The sequence below is a fragment of the Chiloscyllium plagiosum genome, chromosome 32, assembly GCF_004010195.1.
Source record: "Chiloscyllium plagiosum isolate BGI_BamShark_2017 chromosome 32, ASM401019v2, whole genome shotgun sequence".
NCBI classification, from domain to species: domain Eukaryota; kingdom Metazoa; phylum Chordata; class Chondrichthyes; order Orectolobiformes; family Hemiscylliidae; genus Chiloscyllium; species Chiloscyllium plagiosum.
Genome location: NC_057741.1, coordinates 38120828 through 38146884, shown reverse-complemented (window position 1 = coordinate 38146884; position 26057 = coordinate 38120828). Strand labels below are relative to the sequence as shown.

The window sequence follows — 26057 nt, the reverse complement described above, 5'->3', positions numbered from 1 at the left end:
TAATGGGTTAGTTTTAAATAGGACTTTATTCAATCGGTATAACTGACGCATAGTCTATGAATAGTTGATAGTTCAGGCTGTGGTCGTCTTCAATGAGGAGCTTCTAACAAAGCCCAGGCGAAACTCCCGATGCAGCAGGACCCAGTCCATCCTCCGTCCGCCTCTGGCCGCTCAACTCTCGGAAATGCAGGCGCTGTGAGCAGCATTGTGAGTTCGCTCTCTCTATAATGTCACCTTGGCCAGTCTCAATTCGATCTGATTCCCTATCTCTGCAGCACTTACTGCTATCGATCTAAAGGTTTAAATAATCCGCTCTCGCTGTACAAATATATATTACATTCCGGAAATTTGCCACCTCTGGAGTTACCTTTAGCAACATCCGTGAGATTGTAACTACATTCGGACATCTCCTAGTCTGTTGCAAGTCAATCCTTTAACCTTGTTAGTCTGGCGTGGATGGAGAACTCGGGAATGTTCGTATTGATACAAAGTTAAAAATCACACAACACCAGGTTATAGTCCAACAGGTTTATTTGGAAGCACTAGCTTTCGGAGCACTGCTCCTTCATCAGATGGAGTATATGATCGATCTCATTCTTCACAACCACCTGATGAAGGAGCAGGGACTTCGAAAGCTAGTTCTTCCAAATAAACCTGTTGGACTATAACCTGGTGTCGTGATTTTTAACGTTGTCCACCCCAGTCCAACACCAGCATCTCCAAATGATATTGATAAAGGCAGTGAGTTATTGTCAGCAGACCCCACTGCTACACATTTTAGAATGGGATCTCTCTGGGATACTGATATTAACTCGAGGATATCTGCGGCTCCTCCCCCCCCAATACTAAACGCTGATTTTTTTGTGCAAGTTTCGCGTCTTAAAAGAATGAAACTGGAAAAGGGAGGGTTGGATGGTGCGTAAATTTTAGCACCAAGTTTCCTTTTCACGGGGCGCTTTGTTTGGAAGTCCCCAGGCATTTGAAATCGTCTTTTCCCCCAGGATAAAGTCAGAATTCCCTGATGAAGGGCTTTTGCCTGAAACGTCGATTTTTCCTGCTCCTCGGATGCTGCCTGACCTGCTGTGCTTTTCCAGCACCACTCTAATCTACAGTCAGAATGGATCAGTCCGAAATTCCTGGTGTGCGTTAACCCCAAAATGGATGTGGGAACTGCAAATTTGTCAGTAAGGGATTTTAAACATTCAGAGTGTGGGTGGGTGCCGATGTGGGAGGAAAGTGTCCAACGAGACCAATCGGCCCGTCACGTCAGTACTGTGCCTTTGTCATGACCCAAGAAACTGGAGATCTCAAACATAACTGGAAGTTGCCGGAAAAGCTCAGCGGGACGGGCAGCATCTGGGCAGAGAAATCAGAGTTAAAGTTTCGGGTCCGGTGACCCTTCCTCAGCTCCGAGTCCAGCAATTTCTCTATGTGTTTCTGGTTTATACAGCATCCACGGCTCCTGCGGGTTTTAACTGGAGCTCTGAATTGGGGTCTGGCGTTCGGAAACAAACACTGAAAGTGCTGGAGAAACTCAGCAGATCAGGCGGCAGCCGTGCAGAGAGGGGAACAGAGTTCATGTTCAGAGTCCGGTTGGGAGCAAGTATCACAGAGAAAGAAAGATAACTCTGTCCCGCCTTGTGGAAACTGTCCAATCACTCCCACGGTCTCGCCATTGTAACAGGGAGTGTTACTTTGTCTTTCTGTGCTTGGAGCTGTATAAAGAATACCATTGGAACCACCTATATACAATATATGCCCATAATGTTTATATATTGGTGAAATAGCTTTTGATAATTACAGGAAATATTTACTACAAGTAAATGGACTAAGTAGTAATTTTATCTTGCACTTCGAATAAATGAAGATGGAATTTCTAAAAAAAAAAATAACAGGGAGCGTCCAATTCACTGGCTGGATTTTAAACGTCCTTCGAGTCAGAGATCTACAGCACAGACACAGGCCCTTCGGCCCACTGAGTCTGTGCCAGTCAAATACTACCCCCTCACTCTTCCAATCCCCTTTCCCAGCACTTGGCCCATAGCCCTGTACACCTTGACATTACAAGTGAACATCTAAATCCTTCTTCAATGTGATGGGGGTTCCTGCCTCTCCCACCCTCACAGGCAGTGGGTTCCAGATTCCCCCCCCCTCCCCCCCCCCGGGTGAGAAAGGGTTTCCTCACATCCCCTCGAAACCTCCTGCCCCTTTCCCTTCAATATATTCCCCCACCCCGGTCATTCCACCAGCGGGAGGGGGCTTTCTCTGCCCCTCATCATTGTACGCATTTCAATCAGGTGACCCCCCCCCCCACTTTGTTCCAACGAAAGCAACTCCAGTCACCCTTCATCACGGTAGGCGCTATATCAATGCAAATCCCGTTCTTCCTTTCAAAGTCCCACAAAATTGTACTTTTCCCCCCCCCAAATGTATTCCAAACGCACGGATCCCCGAGCAGACAAGCTGACCGGGTTGTGGTGTGAGGTGAGAGGTGCTGGAGCGGGAGAGTTGCCGGTACCGGGTCACTGAGACACTTTCTCTGTCCCTCTGCAGGGAATGCTGTCGGTGCTGTGGCGGCCCAGGGACGCCCGGGATTTGAACCTGTGGCTGTTGACGTGACGCCGTGCGGAGGGCGAGCGGACCGTCGCCAAATGCTGTGCCTGCACTTGTCGGTGGCCGGGCCCCGGGGATCTGCGGCGAACTGGGCTCTCCCGGCCCGCGACACCGGCGAGCGGACGGCGGCGGGAGTGAGCAGCGCAAAGCCGGCGGAGCGCCCGGAAACTCCCGGCGCGGACGGGGAGCCAGCGCCCATGAGGAGAGAGGGAGATTCTCGCCGGAGTCACGCCGGCGCAGCGGGAACTCGGGCGGGAGAGCGCGGCGAGTCCCCCGCCGAATTTTCCGGCTACGAGACCGCCGTGGGCTCGGATATTTACGAGAGTTTTAGCGACAGCGACAGAGTCGGATCCGGTGGGCGTAAGGTCGGCGGAGCCCGGCTGGAGGGGAACTCGGGCGGAGGGGAGAGCGAGTGCACCGAAATTTGGGCGGATTTGGCGGCGGCAGGCAGCGACGAGCTGCATTTTATAACCACCCACCAGATCCAGCTGTTTGAACTGGACCATGACGGCGACTGTGAGTTTGCGCTGGGATCTTCCTGTGCGCTGGCGGAGAGCAGCGCCGCTTATTCCTTCCTGGACAGCAGCTCCCTGGAGAGCGACGCCTCGGAGGAAGGCTCGCTCACCCCTCAGGCTCCGGCTTCCGCCGAAGAAGCGCCGGCGGCTCCGGGCGCAGCGCCGGCGCAGGAATCGGCGGGAGATGAAGGTGCCCGGCGGGAGGGCACCGGCGGGGGGCACGTCCACCTGTCGATCCGGGCCAGCTCCCGGGCGGTGGGCGAGACTCGCGGCGAGGAGCGGGAAGCTTGCGCCGGTGCGGCGGGAGGTCGGCGCGGAAACTCGGGCGCTCGGAGAGCGGAGGCTGAGCCGAGCCGCTGCAGCTCCAGCGCAGTGAGTGAGCTGGACGAAGCGGATAAGGAAGTTCGCAGTCTGACCGCCCGAAGTTTCCGCAGCCTGGCGTGCTTGGGCGATGAGTATCTGGACACTTACTGCTCCGGTAATAGATCAACCGATTTGTCATCACTGTCAGAGGGAAGTATCGGGTGTAGCCGCTGGGCACAGTATGTGGATGCCCACTGCCGCAAATCAATGGGCAAGACAGATCGCGGCGAATTTCCTGCAGAGACAGCAAACGGCAGCGTGAGCGCACCCAGGGAGGACACCAGGAGTCCAGAGGGAGGTCCCGGGGAACTACCCCCGGAGGGAGAGGGGCCACAACCCGCCAGCGCCCCCCAGGAACACTCGGCGGAGCGCCCCGGCGGCAGCGAAGGGAGAAGCGGAGAAGCGGCGCAACTGGGCTCCAGGGGCATCGCGTCAAGGGAGACCGTGCAGCTCAGCTCCGAGCCAGAGGGACAGCGGCAGCCCCCGGGAGGCTCGGGTTCCGCCGATGGCCTGACGGACACAGCGGCGGGGGCCGGCAGCCGGGAACGGCGCAGGAGCGGCGCGGAGATGGCGAAGCCGCAGCGCAAGTCGAAGCTGGCGTCCAGCCTCCTGCAGAACATCATCTGGAAGCGGATGCAGTTCGAGCAGGAGCTCCGCATGGAGAGGGGCGAGATTAGCGACACCACGTCCCCGGGGCGCGGCTCCAACAGCCCCCCAGGCCCGGAGCTAGGCCATTCGGCCCGCAGCAGCCTGTTCCCGAGCCAGCGCAGCGCTTTCCGGGCCTGGCCTGACGCCGGCGCCAACTCCGCCCGAGCGGGCCAGAGCATCCGAGCGGAAATCGCCCAGAGCCCGGGCAGAGACACCAAGATGTCCCACCTGTTCGTGCCCGGGATCCAGCGGGCACCGCCTGGCACCGAGCCCAGGAAAGCCTCCCCCCAGCCTCCCCGGGGCCGCCTGCCCCCTCCCAAAGGGGCAGCGGAGGGAGAGAGCGCCGCCGTCCGCTCGCCAGAAATCCGCATCAAGGTGCGGAGCCGCCGGAGCCCGGGACCGGGGGCGGTTCCTGAGGTCCGGTGCCAGCCGCTGATGTTGGCGGAGGCTGGCCATGAGGAAGGGGGCAGGACCAGGGCTCAGCACTTTACCGTCCGGGACATCCGCGACAACATCCAGAGGCTGCAGGCTCCACTCCACCGGGTCCGGGACGTCCGCAAACTCCTCAAGAGCTCCTACCACATCGTTACCGTGCACGGTGGCACCGTATCCCGGGAGGAGAGGGTACCACCGCCCCCAGCCCTCGCCAGCAGCCCCTCCGTACCCATTGTCATCAAGTGCCAGGCAGTCAGTAAGAAGCAGCTCCCCAGCAACTGGAAGTCCAGTGCCTGGGCCAGTGGTGGTGGTGGGAGCCTGCAGAACGCCGTTAACGACAGCGCTTTGCCACAAGCGCCGAGCCCCGGGTCCCCGGACACCGCAATGATCACCGGCTCCAGGTCGGTGCCCAGGGCCAGCCTCCCGGTCCCCGGCGCCGGGAGAGCGGCAGCGAGCCCTCCCACCACCGGAGGAGCAGCCCCAGGACTGGACAAGGTGCTCGGTGCCAGCTGCCAGGCTGAGGCGAGTAAGCGGTTGGCACTGGAGAAGTTGACGGCGGCCGTGAAGAGTATGGAGCAGCTTTACGTCTTCGACCGGAACGAATGGAAGCGCAAGAGTGAGGCGGTTCCCGGTACCGGAGCCCTGGCCGGGAGTCACGTCCTGTCCCTGATCGCCAGCGAGGAGGCATCGGGCTCCGACCGCGAGGCACCGGCGGCCACTCAGGCTCCCGATCCCACTCACAAAACCGAACCCTCCACCACCGCCGGTATCCCCAAGAGCCCCGGAGCCGCCGCCAAGTGCACAGTCCCGCAGCTCTTCACCGTGGCACCGGTGAGCCAAGCCCCCGCCAGGAGAGAGTTCAAACCGGCAGCCACTGTCCGATCCCCGCCGGTGCAGCCCGAAGTGCGCTCGGTGCGGGCCCCCCACCGCCCGTCGCTGGAGGAGAGCGAGAAAGTGGCGCAAAATGTGGCGGATGCCCGGAGCGGCCCTCCGGCAGAGTTTGAGAACTACCTGACCATCCCGATCAAGCAGCCTCCTGTCCCCGAGCCTCCCACCACCTACTCTGCCATCCCCGGACACCTACACAGCCCGAGCCCCAAACAGCAACGGGAACCGTCTCCCGCCACCATCTACCACCAGCCTCCGTCCCAGAAGCTCAACTCCAGCCCTGCCCTGGCGGTGCAGCCCCCAGAGCTGATCAGCCACGCCAAGTTGGTGGAGAGTCCCCCAGTACCGTGTTTCCCGGGCCCGCACACACAACGCAAGATGTTACTGGACCCCACCACCGGGCAGTACTACCTGGTCGACACGCCCCTCCAACCAGCTCGCAAGCGGCTGTATGACCCGGAGACCGGGCAGTATGTGGATGTGCCCATTCCTCAGCAGCCCCTGGCACCAATGTCTGTGCCCATGTCTCCCATTGCAATCAACCCTGGCGCCTATGGTACCACCTACATGCTGTACCCGGGATTTCTGCCCACGCCCGCTGTGCTGCCCCCTCTACAGAGCCAGCTGGCCCGGGCCGACAGCGAGTGCAATGAGACTGTGAAGCCCCCCAGTGCGATCAGCCAGCCTGGAGAAGCCCAATACATGGAAAGTCCTTATTACTTCCCCACTGGCAAGTCCATGAATCCCACACACACCGTGACCTCTCAGCACATCACCAGAGCCAGCAAAGGCTTCCCAGAAGGTAAACCAGTCATCAGCATCACCTCCCAACCTGGCCCGAGGATCATAGCTCCTCCATCCTTTGACGGAACCACCATGAGTTTTATTGTGGAGCACAGATGAACAGTCCTGGATCACTGTGTGTGAGTACATACCTTCACCGGGAATCAGCACTGCCCCAGGTTTAACCATGCAGACATAGCAAAAACCTCAAAACCGTAGCATTTTGTTTAACACGCGTTAATGAGTAGGGTTAATAATACAAAGAAAAACTGTTGATGCTGGAAGTAGGGTGCATGAATAGGAAGGGTTTGGAGGGATATGGGCCGGGTGCTGTCAGGTGGGACTTGATTGGGTTGGGATATCTGGTCGGCATGGATGGGTTGGACCAAATGGACTGTTTCCATGCTGTACATCTCTATGACTTTAGAGAGTGTGGCACTGGAAAAGCACAGCAGGTCAGGCAGCATCCCAGGAGCAGGAGAATCGACGTTTCGGGCATAACCCCTTCATCAGGAATCATGACGATTCCCCTGCTCCTCAGATGTTGTCTGACCTGCTGTGCTTTTCCAGCACCACACTCTGGACTGTGATCGCCAGCATCTGCAGTCCTCACTTTCTCCCTGCAGATTCTGGAAATCTGAAACAGGAATGGTTGGAGAAACTCAGCAGGTCTGGCAGCATCTGTGGGAGAGAGAGAGACAGAGTTTTAACATTTCCAATTCAGTGACTCTTCATCAGAATCCTGCTCTCCCTCCCTGCCAGACCTGCTGACCTTTGCCAGCAGTTTCTGTTTGAGTTTTTATAGTTATCGGGTTAGTAATCCAGAGCGTTGTTCAAATGATCTGAATATTGAGTGCCTGTCCCACCTTGGCAGTTGGGGAGTTTAAATTTGTTTACATGATTGAGTAAATGAGGAGTAAGGACCGTAAAATACCAGATTGTGGCAGGAATCCATCTGGTTCAATCATGTCCTTTAGGGAGGGAAATGTGCAGTCTTCATCTGGTCTGGCCTACATATGACTCCAAACCCACACCAATGTTGACTCTAACTGCCCTCTGAAAGCCACTTGAGGCAGTTTGCTATGAGCAATTAATACAGCAATACTCAGGTCCCATGAATGAATAAAAAAACACTTCATTCAATGGGAATATCTTATACTGCTAAATATTTTAGGTAGGAAAATGAATAGATCATCGAACCCCTTGAACCCCTTCAATTCTCTGTTCAATTAAATCACACCTGACCTCTATCTCAACTCCACCAAGCTGTCCTGCTTCTGTATCCTTGGGTACCCTCACTATATATTAATCCACAGATCTTTGCTCAGAAAATTTTCAGTTTGCCCCGAGGGTGAGGGGAAAGGGTTTCAGATTTCCAGTCTCTGAAAAGAATGCTTTTGGGATGGCCCTCCCTCTAACTGTCCCTCCAGAGAAAACAGTTCCCTCACTATCAACCAGATCTAACTCTTCAATCATCATGTGGAGGAGCCAATGTTGGACTGGGGTGGACAAAGTCAGAAGTCACACGACGCCAGGTTGTAGCCCAACAGGTTTATCTGAAATCACAAGCTTTCAAAATGTAACCGCTTCACCTGATGAAGGGGGAATGCTCCGATAGCCTGTGAGTTCAAATAAATCTGTCAGACTATAACCTGGCATCGTGTGACTTCTGAATTTCTTCAGTCATTGCAATTGGATCATTCCCTAATGAATCATCCTTGAGGAAGTGCAATATATTTTACAAGGAATATACAGTTGTATCTGATATAGTGACAAATATTAGTTGACATATTCAGACTCCCTCCTTATGGATGGGGAAACAGCTGCCTATTTTATTGTTCTCATTAACTTGTTTCTTGTTTATGAAACTGTATCTTTTTGCTCGTGCACAGTTCTGCTGTTGTTTTCCAATACAGAACAGCAATGAACTAGTCTTCACTTGTGGACCTTGTCAGTGACACTAATTTCAAATGCTGTAACTGAGCACAATGTCAGATTGAAGCTGTCATCTGATACCCACCTGCACTGGCACTCTCGCTCAGTGCTATTGTTAGTTGGGTGCTGAGACAGGTGTCCAGTGAGCATTTACTTTCAAGGGACAAATTGGAGCTCAATTGCATAACCTCGGACCCTGACGCAATTTTGAGGTAAAGGTGAGTGGACAGTGTGACATTGCTTATTTATACTGGCAATGTGCAGGCTGACCAACACTCCTCAAAGCTGAGGGCTGCTGCGAAAGAGAACAGTGAAAGCAGAGTTCCCTCTAAGCCATGTACAAAACCTGAAGGTGCCCACAATGGTGCCCCACAAGTCAGACACTTGAAATTTTCACTCAAAAAGACCTAAAAGACCTTGCATCTAAACAAATCGCCCACACACTCCAAAAGGAAATTCGAGGTCACAAAATAATTTTAAACTTTATCTTTGGGAGACTAGCAAGATCAGGAACCAATTTTGTCTGATAACCTGGCACCGAATGCCATATTCACACCCCAAAAGTACCAACCCCAATAACAGCAGCCACTGACTGTCTGCAGGCGGCTGGTTTCACACCTGAATGTCAAACTAGGCTCAGTCATTGCAGGTGACGCCGTTTTAGCGCTGAGGCATTGCAACCACTGAGCCAACGTGCTATCCCTTTGCTCAATTTTCCCATCCATTATCAAAATATGGTTGGATAGTGGGAGGTCAGCTTTCTAACAGTAAGGGTGGGAGCAGGAAGTTTGCTCTCCCTGAAGGTGAAATGGGTGAGATTTATAGCATTCCCCAGAATCATACCTCTGGATATGACTGAAATGAGTGCAGACATTCTCACCTGTGTATATGTGAGCTGAATATCTTAAATAACAGATAATGTTGCTGCTTTGCCTTTAGCGCATCATCCCTCTGTCACAGATTGGAAGTGAATGAGGGTAAGGATCTGGCGGTGAGTGTGAGGGGAGGTTCTGGCGGTGAGTGTGAGGGGAGGATCTGGGGGTGAGTGTGAGGGAGTGGTGGTGAGATACAGGGTAGGACAGTAGCATGGAAAAATGGGTGAAGAAGAGACCTTTCCTTTTATTCATTGGATGTGAACATCACTGACTAAGCCAGCATTTATTACTCATCCTAGTCCCAGTTAAGAGCCAACTGCATTGCTCTGGGTCTGAAGACACATGTCAGCCAGACCAGATTTCCTTCCCTAAGGGGGATTAGTGAACCAGATTTTTTTCCCAACTATCAACAACAGTTTTATCATTAGACTCTGAATTCCATTTTTTAAAAATTCAAATTTAACCATCTGCCATGGCAGGGTTTGAACACAGGTCCTCAGAACACTACCTGGGTCTCTGGCATAACAGTCTAGCAATACTACCAATAGACCATCCATTCAGGCAGGCCCCCAGCAAGCTGAATTTAGAAGTTTTAAACTATTTTTCTTAAAAGAAAACTCATCCTTGCTTTTGCTGGGTCAATGGTTTAATGTTGTTTTCTTCGCCTGTTGTAAAACCTCACAATATAAACAAACTTTCATTAACACTCCATGAGTCTGCTTTCCGGCATATACTGGCTTAAAGCCATTATTCAAACAGATTGACCTTAGTTACTTTTCACAGCAAAAAAAGACTACCATGCATCACACACCTTTCATCATAGTAACAAGAAGGTAAAGGTTTAAGAAATGTAAATAAATAGTGATTTCAGGGTTTTTAAACTGGGTGGTTTAAGTTTGTAATTTCACACCCTGTAATTTCAGTACCAACCCCAGTAACAGCAAACACTGACTGTCTGCAGGCGGCTGGTTTCACACCTGAAAATCAAACTAGGCTCTGCTTGAAGCCATCACTGAAGCAGATTCCTAACTTCCTTTGAAGTGGGGTTCAGCGGCTTCCAAAACATAACACCATCAATGGAACAAACTATCCTCAGGAGCTTCATAGTAATGATTATCAAACAGTATCTGAAACTGAGATACATGAGTGAATACTAGAACAACTTGCCAAAAACTTGGCCAAAGTGCTATACTTTAAGGAGTGTGTTAAAGGAGGAGGGAGAATTGGAGAGGTTTAGAGAGAGAATTCTGGACCTTAGGGCTCAGGCAGCACATGGCCATTACTGGTAGGGTATTAAAATGGGAGATGTTCAAGAGCTCAGAAATTTAAGATTGCAAATATCTTGGCAGGTGGTGGGGTTGCAGACGGCAATGCTAAAGAGTGGCCCAGCATCCTGCGATGATTTGAAAACCAGGATGAGAGGCTTTCGTTTAAGACATTGCTTAAATGGGAGCCTCTCTAGGTCAGCAAGCTGAGTGATGATGGGTGGGCAAGACCTGGTGCAATTAAGCACAAGGGTAGCAGAGTTTTGGATGACCTTAAGTTTACAGAGGATGGAATGTGTGAGACCAGCCAGGAGTGTTTGGAATAGTCAAGTCAGGAGTGACCAAGGAATGAATGAGGATTTCAGCAGCAGATAAGCTGAAGCAGGGGTGGAGTTCATGTAGTGGAAGTGAACAAAGGTGGTATTAGTGATGACATGAATATATGGTAGGAATTGCAAACATCCAACCATTGCACAGATGTCACAATACTTTGGTGAACAATCTGTACATAGCATTAGAAATTATAATCTTCAAGCTATCATATAGCGAGTCTGAAAACATGCTGTCTTATAAAGGCAGGAATGTTGTACCAGGAGACACACAATGTATTATCTGTAGGTAGCACATTGCTCTTGGCCAATAATGATCTACAATGACAGGAGCTTTGTTGCAGGAAGCAAGATAGACATGATGCATAAAAAGTAAAATTCTTTGGTGCTAAAAACGTGAAAGGTAAACTAGAAATACAGGCAACACCAAGCATCTGCAGAGTGGATATTTCAGAACAATGAGCTCAGCCTGAATTGGGCAGAGTTGAGAGCTAACAATTTCTATACCAACACAACTTCTGAAAGAAATGGCTAGTCTTTTAGTAATTTCCTTCCATTTGTCAGCGGTTTTAGAGCAGTAACATCTGAAATGTGAAACTTGCAAAACTTCTATATTTATAACTACTAGATTAATGCAGTTTCATCGAATTATTTGGCTGTATAGTCATGGTTCTGTTTGTACTAAGATGACTTATTTTTCCCGTTAATGGTGCATCATAGAAAATATCAGAGAGTGTTTTGTTTGTAACTAATTTAAGATGGTGGCGTTTACTATAAATGATCTAAAGAGAGTCAAAGTTGGGCTGTTATGTTGCTAGAAATAGCTCCAAGCTGCATGCCCTATCTAATGTTAAGTACTTTAGCAGTTGTGCCAAGAAGCCAGTTGCTGATATTCAAAACAAAGTTGTTGATCACCATGTCATGAATACGAAATATTTACAGCACAGAAACAGGCCATTCAGCCCATCATATTGGTGTTTATGTCCCACAAGAATGCCCTGCTGCCCTATTTCATCCAATCCTGTCATTTCTATTCCTTTCTCCCTCATGCACTTGTCTCGTTTCCTCTTAAATGCACCTTTACTATTCCCGGTGGTATTGAGGGTTTTTAAGCCTCGGTGGTTTAAATTTGTAATTTTCTACTTGAAGCCATCACTGAAGCAGATTCCTAAATTCCTTTGAAGTGGGAGTCAGTGGTTTTTTTGATTCTTACCACACACAACAAAGAGGTTTCTCTTCAACCTCTGTCCATTTTTTTGTGATTAATTTACATTTCTGGTCCGTTGAGTAATCTCCCACACAAACGGAAACCTCTTCTTGCATCTACCCTATGAAACATGCATGCTGATATCACCTTGGAAACACCTTGCTTTGTTATCCATTTTCTACAAAGTTGTTGTAGACCACCCCACACTCAAGCCCACCTTCACTCACCCACCCAAAAAAAACCCTTTCCTGATTTCAATGAGATGGCATCTCTCCACGTATCTTGTCAAATCTTTCAATGTTTAAAAACTTAAGCTAGATCAACCCTAACTCTTTCATATTTAAGGCAGTGTAAGCCCATTCTATGCAATCTGTCCTTGTAACCTAACACCCTAAACCCTGATAACAATCTGATATATCTACACTGCAGTCTCAACTTACAGTATTTCCTTCCTGAAGAACAGTGAATTCAGGAAGGGATACTCTGGGTGGGCTCCAACCAGTATATATGCAAATGAATTTTTAACTTCCTCACTTTCTTTAACCCCGATCTCTTGGAGCAAAGGCAAACAATTAGGATTGTCCAAGATTGTCAAAGGTGCTATACAAATGCAAGATTTTTCACACATTCAGTATTTTTAAACCGTTCATTATAATCTTATAATTTATGAACTTGTTTAAATTACTAAATTAGGAACAGGAGGAGGCCATTCATTCCCTTATTCTGCCATTCCTTTTCGATTATGGGTGAACTCCATTTACCACGTGGTTCTGTAACCATTAATAACTTAACCAACAAAAGGATGTGGAGAGAATGTTTCCCTTCGTGGTGAATTGAGAACTAGGGTGCACTGTTTTAAAATAATGGTTGTCCATTTAAAATGGAGCTGAGAAAGAATGTCCTTTTCCTGTTGGTATTTGGAATTCTCATTCCCAGCCAGCAGCAGTGGGTGGGTCTTTGAATTTATTCAAGGCTGAGTTACTCTGTGTCTTGATTAACAAGGAAGTCAAAGATTATAGGCCACAGGCAAGGTGTAGATGAGACCACAACATATTAGCCATAATCTTATTGGCACCGAAGCAGGCTCAAGGGCCTCATCCTGCCCATATATCTTATGTTGTTTTGTTATTATTAACATTTTCCCAACCACAAACTTTGCTTTCTTTGGCTTAATGTTTAATCATACTTTCTTCTCAACAACTAATCATGATAAATTGCTGTATCAATGTGTCTCATTCAGTGTTGGTTTGTTACTTGTCACGGTGTAGTTACATGCTGTAGCCACCAGGTGACTCGTTTTCTGAGATTTCTGCCAATTCTGTTGCCATTTTGGCAAAAGCTTGTATTCATCAATGAGCCTAACCCTGAACCAACAGCAGATATTTTGAAAATGGTAACTGAGTAAAAGACGTTATTAACATTTAATCGAGAAGCAGGAAGAGTAATCTGACCCCTCCCAGCTCCACAAACTCCCTGCTGCCAGGATCCTTGTGGCTTGAATAGGGTGCTGTACACCAGGGCTGCATCTGACCAATGCAAGATAAGTTAAACGATATTTATTTGCAAAGTTCCACATGTTACCTATTCGAATGGGTATCAGGTGAATGTGTGAGATTACTGAGCATTGATGGTGCATATATACCATAACATATAAATTAAATATATATATATATATGACTGTTTTCTAGAACATAGGATCTTGATCAGATGGGCCAAGGAGTGGCAGATGGAGTTTAATTTAGATAAATGTGAGGTGCTGCATTTTGGAAAAGCAAATCAGGACAGGACGTATACGCTTAATGGTAATGTCCTAGGGAGTGTTGCTGAACAAAGAGACCTTGGAGTACAGGTTTAAAGTTCCTTCAAGGTGGAGTCACAGGTAAATAGGATAGTGAAGAAGGCATTTGGTAGGCTTTCCTTTATTAGTCAAAGCACTGAGTACAGCAGCTGGGAGGTCAGGACATTATAGGCTGTATAGGACATTAGTTAGGCCACTTTTGAAATATTGCATACAATTCTGGTCTCCTTCCTATCAGAAGGATGTTGTGAAACTTGAAAGGGTTCAGAAAAGATTTACAAGGATGTTGCCAGGGTTGGAGGGTTTGTGCTATTGGAAGAGGCTGAACAGGCTGGGGCTGTTTTCCCTGGAGCGTCGGAGGCTGAGGGGTGACCAGAGGTTTATAAAATTATGAGGGGCATGGATAGAATAAATAGACATGGTCTTTTCCCTGGCGTGGGGGAGTCAGAACTAGAGAACATAGGTTTAGGGTGAGAGGGAAAAGATTTAAAAGAGACCTAAGGGGCAACCTTTCACACAGCGGGTGGTGCGTGTATGGAATGAGCTACCGGAGGAAGTGGTGGAGGCTGGTACAATTGCAACATTTAAAAGGCATCTGGATGAGTACATGAATAGGAAGGGTTTAGATGGTCAGCATGGATGAGTGGAACTGAAGGGTCTGTTTCCGTTGCTGTACATCTCTATGACTCGGTAAGTAGGACTAGGCCATTCAGCCTCTCAAACCTGCACTACCACTTCTCTCCACATTCCTGCTGCAGCCCATTAACCCATGACTCTATTTTAATTCAAAACTGTGTTGACCTCATCCATGAATATATTCAATAACCCAGTCTCCACTGCTGTCAAAGGTAGAGAATTACAAAGTATAATTTTTTTTTAAAGTCTGTAAATGCTTTTTCTTGTGCATTCAATAGGACAGTTTGCAATAATACCATCGAAAACAGGAGCAGGAGTAGACCATTCACCCCATTGATCCCATTTTGGCATTCAACATGATCTTGACCGATACTCTATCTCTATGCTTTATTTTCACTCTCTCCACATAATCCTTGACACCTTTAACCTTTAGATTTCTATTTCTTTCTTAAATATATTCAGTGACTTCACCTCCACAGCCTTCTGCAGTAAAGAATTCCACATGATCACTAACCTCTGAGTGAAGAAATCTCTTCTCAGTTCAGTCTGGAATGGCCTCCCTGTATTCTGTGACCCTGAACCCCTCCCCCCAAAGTCACGAGAAATATTATCCCTGCATTCAAGAAGATTCCTTCTCATTTTTCCAAACTCCAGTGAATGCAGGTCCAGTTGAACCAAACCCTGCTCATACAACAAACCTGTCATCTCAGGAATCAGTCTTTGCTGCACTCCCTCTACACCAAGTACGTCTTTTCTTAGGTAACGAGACCAAAACAACGTATAGTACACCCTGTTGTGTTCTCATCATGGCTTACTACAGCTGCAGTTAATGCTTCCTTGCTCCAGTACTCAAGGCCATCACACCATTTGCCTTTCTGACTGCACAGTGTATCTGCATGCTTGTTTTTAATGCCTGATATACAAAGTCATTAAGTTCTCGTTGACAATCAACACTTGCCAATCTATCACCATTGAGGTAATAGCCTACCATTCTGTTTTTCCGACTAAAATGAACAACTTTACACTCATTATCTCTGTGACTCTATAGATTCTGCCGTACATTTGCTCACTCACTCAACCTGTCTAAATCATCCTAGCTCTTCTTTACATCCTCCTCACTACACACAATCTCACCTAGATTTGTGCCCTTAGCACAATCAGTTCCACAATAACATGATTATAGAGAAACTGCACTTTAGAAACCGTGCTTAAAGTGTTGGTGCTGTAATTGCATTATAGCCAACACACATTTGAAAAGTTTGTGCTGTAGAAACAGTGTCCCCAGTTTGTCAATCGCATTACAGCGAATTCACATTGACGAAATGGGTGTCATAACAGAATGGAACAGCGCAGCAGGTCAGGCAGCATCCAGGGAACAGGAGAATCGATGTTTCGGGCATAAGCCCTTCTTCAGGAATGCCCGAAACGTCGATTCTCCTGTTCCCTGGATGCTGCCTGACCTGCTGCGCTGTTCCAGCAACACATTTTCAGCTCTGATCTCCAGCATCTGCAGACCTCACTTTCTTGTCATAACAGAATGATCTGTACTACAGTTGGCTTCCTCATGCAAACACAACATATATTGTGAATAACTGGTGTTCATGCACTGATCCCTGCGCTATCCCACTTGTCTGCCTTACACTCCAAAAATGACCCATTTACTTATGCTCTGTTTCCTGTCTGTTAACTAACTCCCAATCCATGCCAGTTTATTATCCCAAATCTTGTGACCTTTGATTTTGCCAGCTAACCACTAATGTGGAAGCTTTATCAAAAGCTTTCTGACAAACCAAATACGTCACATCCAGGGCTCTCTCTCTATTCTACGAGTTATGAGCTCAAAGAACTCCAATAGGTTTGTTAAACAGCATTTCACTTTCATAAATCCATGTTGACATTGTATAATCCTGAATATTAATTCAGGTTGTTATGCTATAACATTTGTTTCATTAACGCGAATTCACTGTAAAACAACTGACAAATTGGGGACACTGTTTTTAAACCACAAATTTTTAAAGCATGTATTAATTATAATGTGACTCTGACCGTATTAGATTAAATGGTGCTGTTATTATGTGATTTTCTCATAACACGGGACTGCACAAGATTAGAACTACCGCATTACAGCAGAACTGACTGCACAAGGGGAAAACCAATATCTCTACTGCATGAGAAGAGAGTGTTGATTGATCAGCAAGCGAACCTGTGATTATTCAGAGCATTGCCCTGAGAAATGACCCAGCAACTGGCAACCCCCTGTCTTGTTGAACTGAAATAGACACAATGTGTGGAGGTACACTTTCTGTCTCTAAAGAACGACGCCACATGTATTCATAACTTCCAGCACACACAAGTACACCACATTGGAAGCCCAATGGATAATCCTAAATTCATTGTCACACTCAGGGTTATCCAGCAACTGCTGTCCATTTGCAGAATTGCATTACTGTTGAACATTGTGATGTGCCCAATGTGGCTGGTTGAATACAGGCAGTACCTAGATTGTTGCAAAGAACAATTTGCTGTTTGATAAGTTGGCTGGTCTTTGAGAAGTACAGCCAACCTACTTGGTATCACACTGTCACTGAATGTTGTATACGTCAGTCAGGCCAAAACTGTGTTGCACTTGCATGTGCTGGAAGCTACATATTTGAATATACAGAGCCCTGTTCTTTGCAAACAGAAATAGCATGTTCATATACTGAATCTGTTTCAATTAAACAAATTAGATGACAACAATTTGCTACTTCATTTCTGAGGCCAATGCCTTGAGCAATCAGACCCAATCTGCCTGATTTAAAATTTAAACAAAGCTTGGCAGTTAATTGTCAATCAGCATTAATGGTGCATTCTCCATGGCAATACCTCCACCAGATAGAGTCCTCTCGCCAATCATAGAGTCATAGAGCTGTAAAGCATGGAAACAGACCCTTCGGTCCAACCCCGTCCATGCCGACCAGATATCCCAACCCAATCTAGTCCCACCTGCCAGCACCCGGCCCTTATCCCTCCAAACCCTTCCTATTCATATACCCATCCAAATGCCTTTTAAATGTTGCAATTGTACCAGCCTCCACCACTTCCTCTGGCAGCTCATTCCATACACGCACCACCGTCTGCGTGAAAAAGTTGCCCCTTAGGTCTCTTTTATATCTTTCCCCTCTCACCTTAAACCTATACCCTCTAGTTCTGGATTCCCAACCCCAGAGAAAAGACTTTGCTATTTACCCTATCCATGCCCCTCATAATTTTGTAAACCTCTATAAGGTCACCCGTCAGCCTCTGACATTCCAGGGTAAACAGCCCCAGCCTGTTCAGCCTCTCCCTATAGCTCAAATCCTCCAACCCTGGCAACATCCTTGTAAATCTTTCCTGAGCCCTTTCAAGTTTCATCTTTCCGATCTTTCCGATAGGAAGGAGACCAGAATTTCACGCGATATTCCAACAGTGGCCTAACCAATGACCTGTACAGCCGCAACATGACCTCCCAACTCCTGTACTCAATACTCTGACCAATACTCAGGACCTATTTTGCCCAGGCTATGGTTGGCCCTGGATTTGGAAACATGGACAGGCTGACAGCGAGTCACGGGAGTGCTTGGTCAACCTACTGACTGAAAGACACAAGCCTCACAATGACTCAACAGAGAACCTAATGTGCACATGCTCTCGAGAACATATCTGAGGTTTCTCTCCGCTGCTGTTTGAGCAGAGGTGTTAAATCAGTTTAAATAAGGTATGATCCAAGGAGGTTTCTTCTGCCTGGGCAGCTGCTGTCGTAACTACAGTGAGCTAGTTCATAAGTCCCATCATCCAGACAGATAGTTTTCCCGACACCCCTGTCAGAGCATAATTTCTGAACAAAACACAATGCAAAGCTTTGACTCACTTTCAAATGGAGATTTGCAAGACTACAAATTTTAAGGGAAACCACATTTTGTATTGTTTGAGAACAGAATGCTGATTGGTTGGAGATGTTGACTCTGATTGTTGGTGACATTGTCATGGAGAATGTACCAGTTAGATGATGACTTACGATTAACTGCCAAACATTGTTTGAATTTAAACCAGGCAAGTTGAATCTGATTGGTCAAAGTCCAAAATCACACGACACCAGGTTATAGTCCAACAGGTTTATTTGAAACCACAAGCTTTCAGAGACCCCGTTTCTTCCTCAGGTGTCATGTGATTTTCGACTTTGTCCACCCCGGTCCAACACCAGCACTTGCTCATCTGATTGGGTCAAGGCATTGCTTTGAATAATTAAGCAAAGAATGATTGTTGTCTATTTTTAAAGTTGAGAAAGGCACAATGTGTGGACATGTTCTTTCAGAAAACAGTGCTTTGTGCATCAATGTATGTAGCTACCAGGATACACATCATCAAGTGAGCTACATCACCTCCATCAATCAGAGTCCACATGTCAACAATCAGCATGCTGTTCTAACTCAGTATAAAATGTGCTTCCTTTTTACATTTTTACTTCTTGTAAACTTCCTGATGAGTACAAGATGATAATCTTCAGCAAAATGTTTTTTTTACAATAAATTTACAAAGGGGATGATAACAGGATAGATAAATAAACAACTAGTTAGAACAGAACCATCATTCAGTCTCACTGTCTGAAAAAATGGGAGGGATGCTTACGATTTAAAGTTGTTGAATTCATCAAATATCCTTAGACAGCATGTTTCAAACCCACACCACTTCCACCTAAAAGGATAAAACCAGCAGACACATGGGAACATCACAACCTACAAGATCCCCTCCAAGCCCCTCACCATCCCAACTTGGAATTATATCGCCGTTCCTTCAATGTCACTGGGTCAGAATCCTGGCATTCCCTCCCTAAGGGATATTCTGGGTCTACCTACAGCACATGGACTGCAGCAGTTTAAGCAGACAGCTCAGCCCCACCATCTCAAGGGGCAACTAGGGATGAGGCAGTAAACGCTAAGCCCGGCCAGCAGCACCCACATCCAAGTGAATTAAAAGACAGTTTGCTGTTGTGGCTGATAATGTGCCTAAAATGAGAAATGTTCCTCAAGATTATGTCTCTCTTTGTTTATATGAACATACATAATAAGAGGTACAGTTAGTAACTTTGCAAATGACACCAAAATTGGAGGTGTAGTGGACAGCAAAGAGGGTTACCTCAGATTACAACAGGATTTGGACCAGATGGGCCAATGGGCTGAGAAGTGGCAGATGGACTTTAATTCAGATAAATGCGAGGTGCTGCATTTTGGGAAAGCAAATCTTAGCAGGACTTATACACTTAATGGTAAGGTCCTAGGGAGTATTGCTGAACAAAGGGACCTTGGAGTGCAGGTTCATAGCTCCTTGAAAGTGGAATCGCAGGTAGATAGGATAGTGAAGAAGGCGTTTGGTATGCTTTCCTTTATTGGTCAGCGAATTGAGTACAGGAGTTGGGAGGTCATGTTGCGGCTGTACAGGACATTGGTTAGGCCACTGTTGGAATATTGCATGCAATTCTGGTCTCCTTCCTATCAGAAAAATGTTGTGAAACTTGAAAGTGTTCAGAAAAGATTTACAAGGATGTTGCCAGGGTTGGAGGATCTGAGCTACAGGGAGAGGCTGAACAGGCTGGGGCTGTCTTCCATGGAGCATCAGAGGCTGAGGGGTGACCTTATAGAGATTTACAAAATTATGAAGGGCATGGACAGAATAAATAGACAAAGTCTTTTCCCTGGGGTCGGGGAGTCCAGAACTAGAGGGTATAGGTTTAGGGTGAGAGGGGAAAGATATAAAAGAGACCTAAGGGGCAACGTTTTCACACAGATGATGGTACGTGTATGGAATGAGCTGCCAGAGGATGTGGTGGAGGCTGGTACAATTGCAACATTTAAGAGGCATTTGGATGGGTATATGAATAGGAAGGGTTTGGAGGGATATGGGCTGGGTGCTGGCAGGTGGGACTAGATTGGGTTGGGATATCTGGTTGGCATGGATGGGTTGGACTGAAGGGTCTGTTTCCATGCTGTACATCTCTGTGACTCTATGATTAAATTAGGCCATTCAGCCCCTCAGGCCTGCTTTGTCATTCAAGATCACAAATGATCATTTGTGTCCTCAATATCACATTCCTGCCTATCCCCTGATAACCATTGACTCCCTTGTTAATGAAAAATCTGTCTACCTCTGCCTTAAAATTACTTGGTGAACCTGCCTGTCCCCACATCCCCCCCACCCACCAGCCAATCCCTATCACCTCCCCCCCCCCCCTCCCCCCAATCCTGTAATATCATAGCGATGAAAAGTGGGAGTTTTCTATTACAGACAATCAGCAAGGTCATCTTTATAGTCAGGTAGAAATTTGAAAACCAACTTCTCAGATTTCTTGGGTTAGGGGTTAAAGAAAGCAGAAACCTTGTTACATGTCAAAGTCTCCCATCACTCCTATCTTGACCTGCTGCCAGTGACAGAGTGAGATTTGTTTACTTTGCCATGGGAACCCAGGTCTCTGCCAGCTGGTGGCTTCCCATGTGTTGATGATAGTTCACTATCTAATGGACTTAGTCATCTTCCTGGTAAAGGTCACTCCTCATGTTGACCACAATCAAAGATAGCAGCAAAGAGAAGCAGGGATTTCAAGTAACAAGAGGATAGATTTGCAGGGTTAAAGGGTAAGGGTGCGGGATGGGACAAGACACGGTGCTGGTCCAGAAAGCTAGTGCAGATACGAAGAGTTGAATGGCCTCTTCTGCACTGTAACTGTTCTATAATTCAAACAAACCAGTTGAGAGGATCAACGTCAATAGAGAAAATGAAAAAGGAAAAAATTAAGACAGCAATTCCTGGATGTAAATTATCAAAATATACAGAGATGGTTAAAGGTGACAGGACAAAGTGATATGGCTATTTTTTAGAAAAACATAATCATATGGTACCCTGTACTTTGTAAATTGAATATTAAAGCAAATAAGGTATGCTAATTATATATAGCACATTGCTTATGTCACAGCTAGCTTCTTATTTTTAATTCTGGACACCGCAATTGAGGAACAATGTTAAGGCATTGAAGAGGGGCATTTGAATGGTTTCAGGGATGAGGGATTTCTGTGAGGTGAAGAGACCACAGAAGCTGGGATTGCTCCCCTGAGATCAAAGAAGGCATGGGAGAGATTTTAGAGAGGCTTAAAGATTATGAAAGGGTTTTGATCAAATAAGCAGGGAGAAACCATTGGCAGGGGATTTGGCGAATACAGATTGAAGGTAACAAAGTTGATAAATGCTGTAGAAACGCAGCAGGTCTGCAGCATTTGTGGAGAGAGAAACACAGTTAATGATCCAAGACCAATATTTTATTCTTTTGTTTAGTTTTGAAGAAGAGCAATGCTTGGTTCAAAATTATCTCTGTTCCTCTCTACAGATGCTGCCAGATTCTTAAAGCACGTTTGTTTTTTATTTCAGGTTTTCATGTATCTGCAGTTTCTTTGCTTTTGCTCTGCAAATTTAAGGTAATTGGCAAAAGGGCTGAGTGGAGAGATAATCAGAATTTTCTTTTTTATTCAGTAAGTTATTCTGTTCTGGAACACGTGCCATAAAGAGTGCAGTAAGCTAATGCAATAGGAATTTTGGTGATTTGCAAAAGCATTTGGAAAAACAGTCAAAGCTTTGAGGAGAAATCAGGGAGAGTGGGATTTAATTAGAAAGTTCTTTCAGAGAATCAGCACGTGCACACTGGGCTGATGGCCCTCCATCCGTGCTGATCATATAGAGTTCCAATCAGGTACTTTCTATAATTAATCCTATACTATAAATAAATTGCTTTGTCTTATTTATAAGGGTTAAAATGCATTGTCAAACGTAAATGCAACAATGTAAGATATGAGACTAATTCTGATATTATCTGTATTTATTCAGGAGGAGATGTGACTGAAGAATGTCATATGAAGACTGCTTTATAATGCAAAACAACTTCTTAAAACTTCCTTAGGATTTTCCTATTCTCAAATGTAGTTATGTGTGTTTAATATAAATTCTTTACTGTTCAAAGTAATAAGCAACATTTTTGGCAGCATGTATAAATATTTTATGCCAGAGCATTCAATGCCTTTTAATTTTAATGACTGACGACACTAGATGACTGTGCATTTGCTCATCATTTTGATATTAAAGATGATAACTGGTTTGTCATTGTAGTGAAACTTGTACATGACAGCACTTTGATGGTGGAAGAGTTGATAGCAGTAAGTCACAGATAAACTAATATTTGACTGTAAGGTATTGAGGAAGAATTTAGTGACCCTGTTTGAATTTGTGCACGTTTGACACTTGTAGTGCCAGCGCATTCAAGATAATATTATTCACAAACAAGTCCTAATAAACTGTGACATAGGTTATTCAGTGAAGGATAATGTTACCAAGTGCAAGCAACTCCATCTGTTACATACCTCAATTTAGATTTAATTAAAGGTTTAAGCTGCAACTGTCTTTTGTATTAGGGCTGTGCAGAGCAAAAAAAAAAAAATCTAATCTACAGAATAGTTTATACCAGTTTTAGATTTTATGTTTTATTTGATTCAAACTTTCTGACTCTGGTAAGTCTAGATGGCTGTTTCCTCACGATTTTGTGACAATTGCTATGCTGGTGATAGCGATTTAGCCTGACACTACTTATTTTTAAGCAAAGCAAAGACTTGGGTAAAGTCAAGCAGATGTGGTTCCTCCGTATTTGTTCTCTAACAATTAGTTGACATAAGCACATCCATTGGTTAACTAGTGCCATATGTAGCATAGACATGAAGGAAATAGTGACCATTACCTAGAATGATAACTTGTAGCTCTTTGCATTTTATTTCATAGAGTCTGGCATAATATCAGCCTTGTACACATTGTACAATTTTATTAATTGCTGTCCTATCATGGAGTCTCAGCCCCTGGGGGCGCATTTTTAGAGTATCCTTTAAAGTTAGCAAACAGGAAATCTGGCAACACACACTTGCTATTTCCAGAAGCACACCCCTTGGGTGCCTGACTCCTGGCGGAAATATAAACATCAAACATTTCATCATTGCACCCAGCTACCACCAAGCAGTCGGATTCTGCACCCTAACATCAGGAATTCTAAATGATGCTTTCAACCAAAGTCAGGAGCAAATAACAGGTATAATCTAGTCAGAGGTAACTTGGTAATTTTACAGGACAGGAATATCTAGTCATTTAGTTTTACTGGTGTGTGGTGATGATACTCTTTGGTTTGTTATAGAAGGTCCTGGTGCAATGTCAATCCTGTTTACATTTGCAACAATTCTCAGGGTTTCTAGCAAGACCATTTGCACTTCGAAACTACAGGCAGAGCTAATCTGTTACTGAACCGCCAAAAAGATAGATTCGTACTTCTTTTTGAAAATAATACTTTAAAGATATTCAGTGATCAGCGCTGTTCATGTTTGGGGTATGGACAGAATTCTAAAGCATTTCCCATTGTGGTGTTAATGGCAACTGCAGTGCAGCTGAGCTGAAAAGTAATTTTTGGGATGGGGCAGCAACTTGTAACACATGCACCAGTTACAGTGCACGGTTTGTATTAAAGTAAAAAATTTTATTATTTCGTGTTAGAGCAGACTTCCCGACTCTCGAAAGGGGAGGACTCGTAGAAACCCTCAATCACTTTTGCTGATTATTTTCATTCATTTTGTTTTGAGTGGACTTCTTAACAAATGTTAGCAAGAAATGCAGGTACTGTGTTGGAGGCACCAAAGTAGGGTGACAATGCATTTTTGAGAACTTTGGGCAATTATCTAGCAAACTTTCTAATAGGTGAAAATCTGATCTAAAAATAGCAAACATCTGGTTAAAACAGAGGTTTATTGGAATGAAAAACCAGGATAAAAGAGTTCAAGCTATGCAGAGAGTCCAGAGAAACTCTGATAAGTCTGTTCAAAATTGAGGTAGTTGGCAGGAGATTGGATAGAGATGTTCAAAAATTGAAGGCAGTGGATGCAGTAATGAATGAGTATCAATTTATATTGTAGAGTGAGTCATTGTGATCTGGGAAACACTGCTTGAAAGGATGATGGAAGCAGATTCAATAATGAATTTCAAAAGGGAATAGGAAATATGGTTGGAAGGGGCTATTTTGTGGGTCAGTGAGGGATCAGAAGGGGGGTTGGGACTAATTGGACAGGTCTTTCAAAGGGCAAAGATAATGAACCAAATGACCTATTGCATCACATCATTGTTGGTTTGGAAAACTTCTGATTGTTGAGAATTTCACTGTCAGTGGAAATTAGGAAAATGAAGTCCTTGTGTATATATGAACCTCATGGAGCCTGCTCAATATCCCAATATCTTCAAATGAACCACATCGATGAAGAGAAATGAATACAGTGCAGAAATATTTCATTATCCCCAGTTTTGTTTTTCTACATATGAGTTTGGACAACCTCAGAAGTGGTTACTCCCAAATTGGAAGCAGGATAGTTTCTGGCCCGGGGTTTGACAACAATTCAAAAGTCTCATTGTAACCATCAATATGTGCAGCATCGAAAATAAAAGTGTTGCCGTAGAGGGTGTCAATCAGAGGTCACATTTAAGACACTTTAAGGGGGAAATCCACTCATGTTACAAAAAGAGAATCTTTGTTTCATCATAATCTGCAGGAAGTTTCGAGCATGGTGTTTCTAAGATTTCAAATCCCTGACAATGTATTAAATAGAAAGGAGGCAAGATCTGCAGTAACTCATGCCATCACTGATCTGGGAGCAGCTAGGGGTGAATCTTAGTGGGGAAAAGGGTATAACATACACTCTCTCTTTCCTCAACACATTCTCTGCCCCGGCTAAAAAAACACCAGCCTGATGAACTCAAAGATGGTGGTCTTGCCTTTTTGGACTACAGACCCATTGAGCTAAGTCAGGGATAAGGTAAAATTATATTTCATATCCATCTGAATTCCTGCAAATAAAAGGATACATTTTAAAATGAAAATGTATTGCTGTAATATTTTTAAAACAGTGCTGTACCAGCAGGTGTTCCTGAAGGACCTGACTGCCAGGAGCTCTTCAGTTTCCATTAGTTTGGGAATCTAAACAACCTGAATGTGTTCCTAACTCTTGGTGGATGGAGAAAGGGAGATGTTTCTGTAGCTTTCAGATTGTGTGCAGCAAATATGGAAAAGACAACAGACAAATTGGAGCCCTCCATGCTTGATTCTCCAACTATCACTTTCAAACAGAGAAAACGATGTGAGATATCTGTGATATTTTATTTCCTTCTGATTTACCCCCAGGGAACAGCACCAGAGAAATCGTTCTGAGCCTGAAATTATTTTTGAAAGGAAAGCTGCCTGCACTGAACTAATTATTTTTAAATCTTTAATTCATAGATTGATCCTAGAACTAAAGATTTGTAACACAATAGGGTAATCAACTCTGAAGAAGTTGCAGTGTGCACTTTCAGTCTGGTATCAAGTATGTGTTCTGAAATATTAAGTATAAGTCAGGGTTCACAAGCTGCTAAGGCTGCAACTTTGTTAAAAAATACTATTTGATTTTCACATGAGTCTTTATTATTTTCTCCTTTTCCACTGCCTTGGTTGGTACTGTGTTTTATTTTATTGACTAGAGGTCAGTTACTCATTTACTGTCAAGTACATGTCGATGGCACTTTCCTGGGTAGGCCATGCTATATACATTGGCATAAAGCAAAATACTCTGAAACAAGCAAACACAAAAATTGCTGGAAAAGCTCAGCAGGTCTGGCAGCATCTATGGAGAGAGAAACAGTGTTAACGTTTCAA

General features: G+C 45.4%; 1 protein-coding gene across 1 annotated transcript; it reads left to right on the top strand.

Moving 5' to 3' along the window:
* Positions 1 to 26057, top strand: LOC122539514 (uncharacterized protein C4orf54-like). Its single transcript, XM_043674457.1, has 3 exons — positions 1 to 207; positions 2554 to 6385; positions 22178 to 26057. Exon 2 carries the CDS (start codon positions 2652 to 2654, stop codon positions 6363 to 6365), a length of 3714 nt encoding a protein of 1237 aa, XP_043530392.1. The 5' UTR covers positions 1 to 207; positions 2554 to 2651; the 3' UTR covers positions 6366 to 6385; positions 22178 to 26057.

Coding starts and splice junctions, on each gene's coding strand:
- LOC122539514 (XM_043674457.1), top strand. CDS start 2,652: ATGCTGTGCCTGCACTTGTCGGTGGCCGGGCCCCGGGGATCTGCGGCG.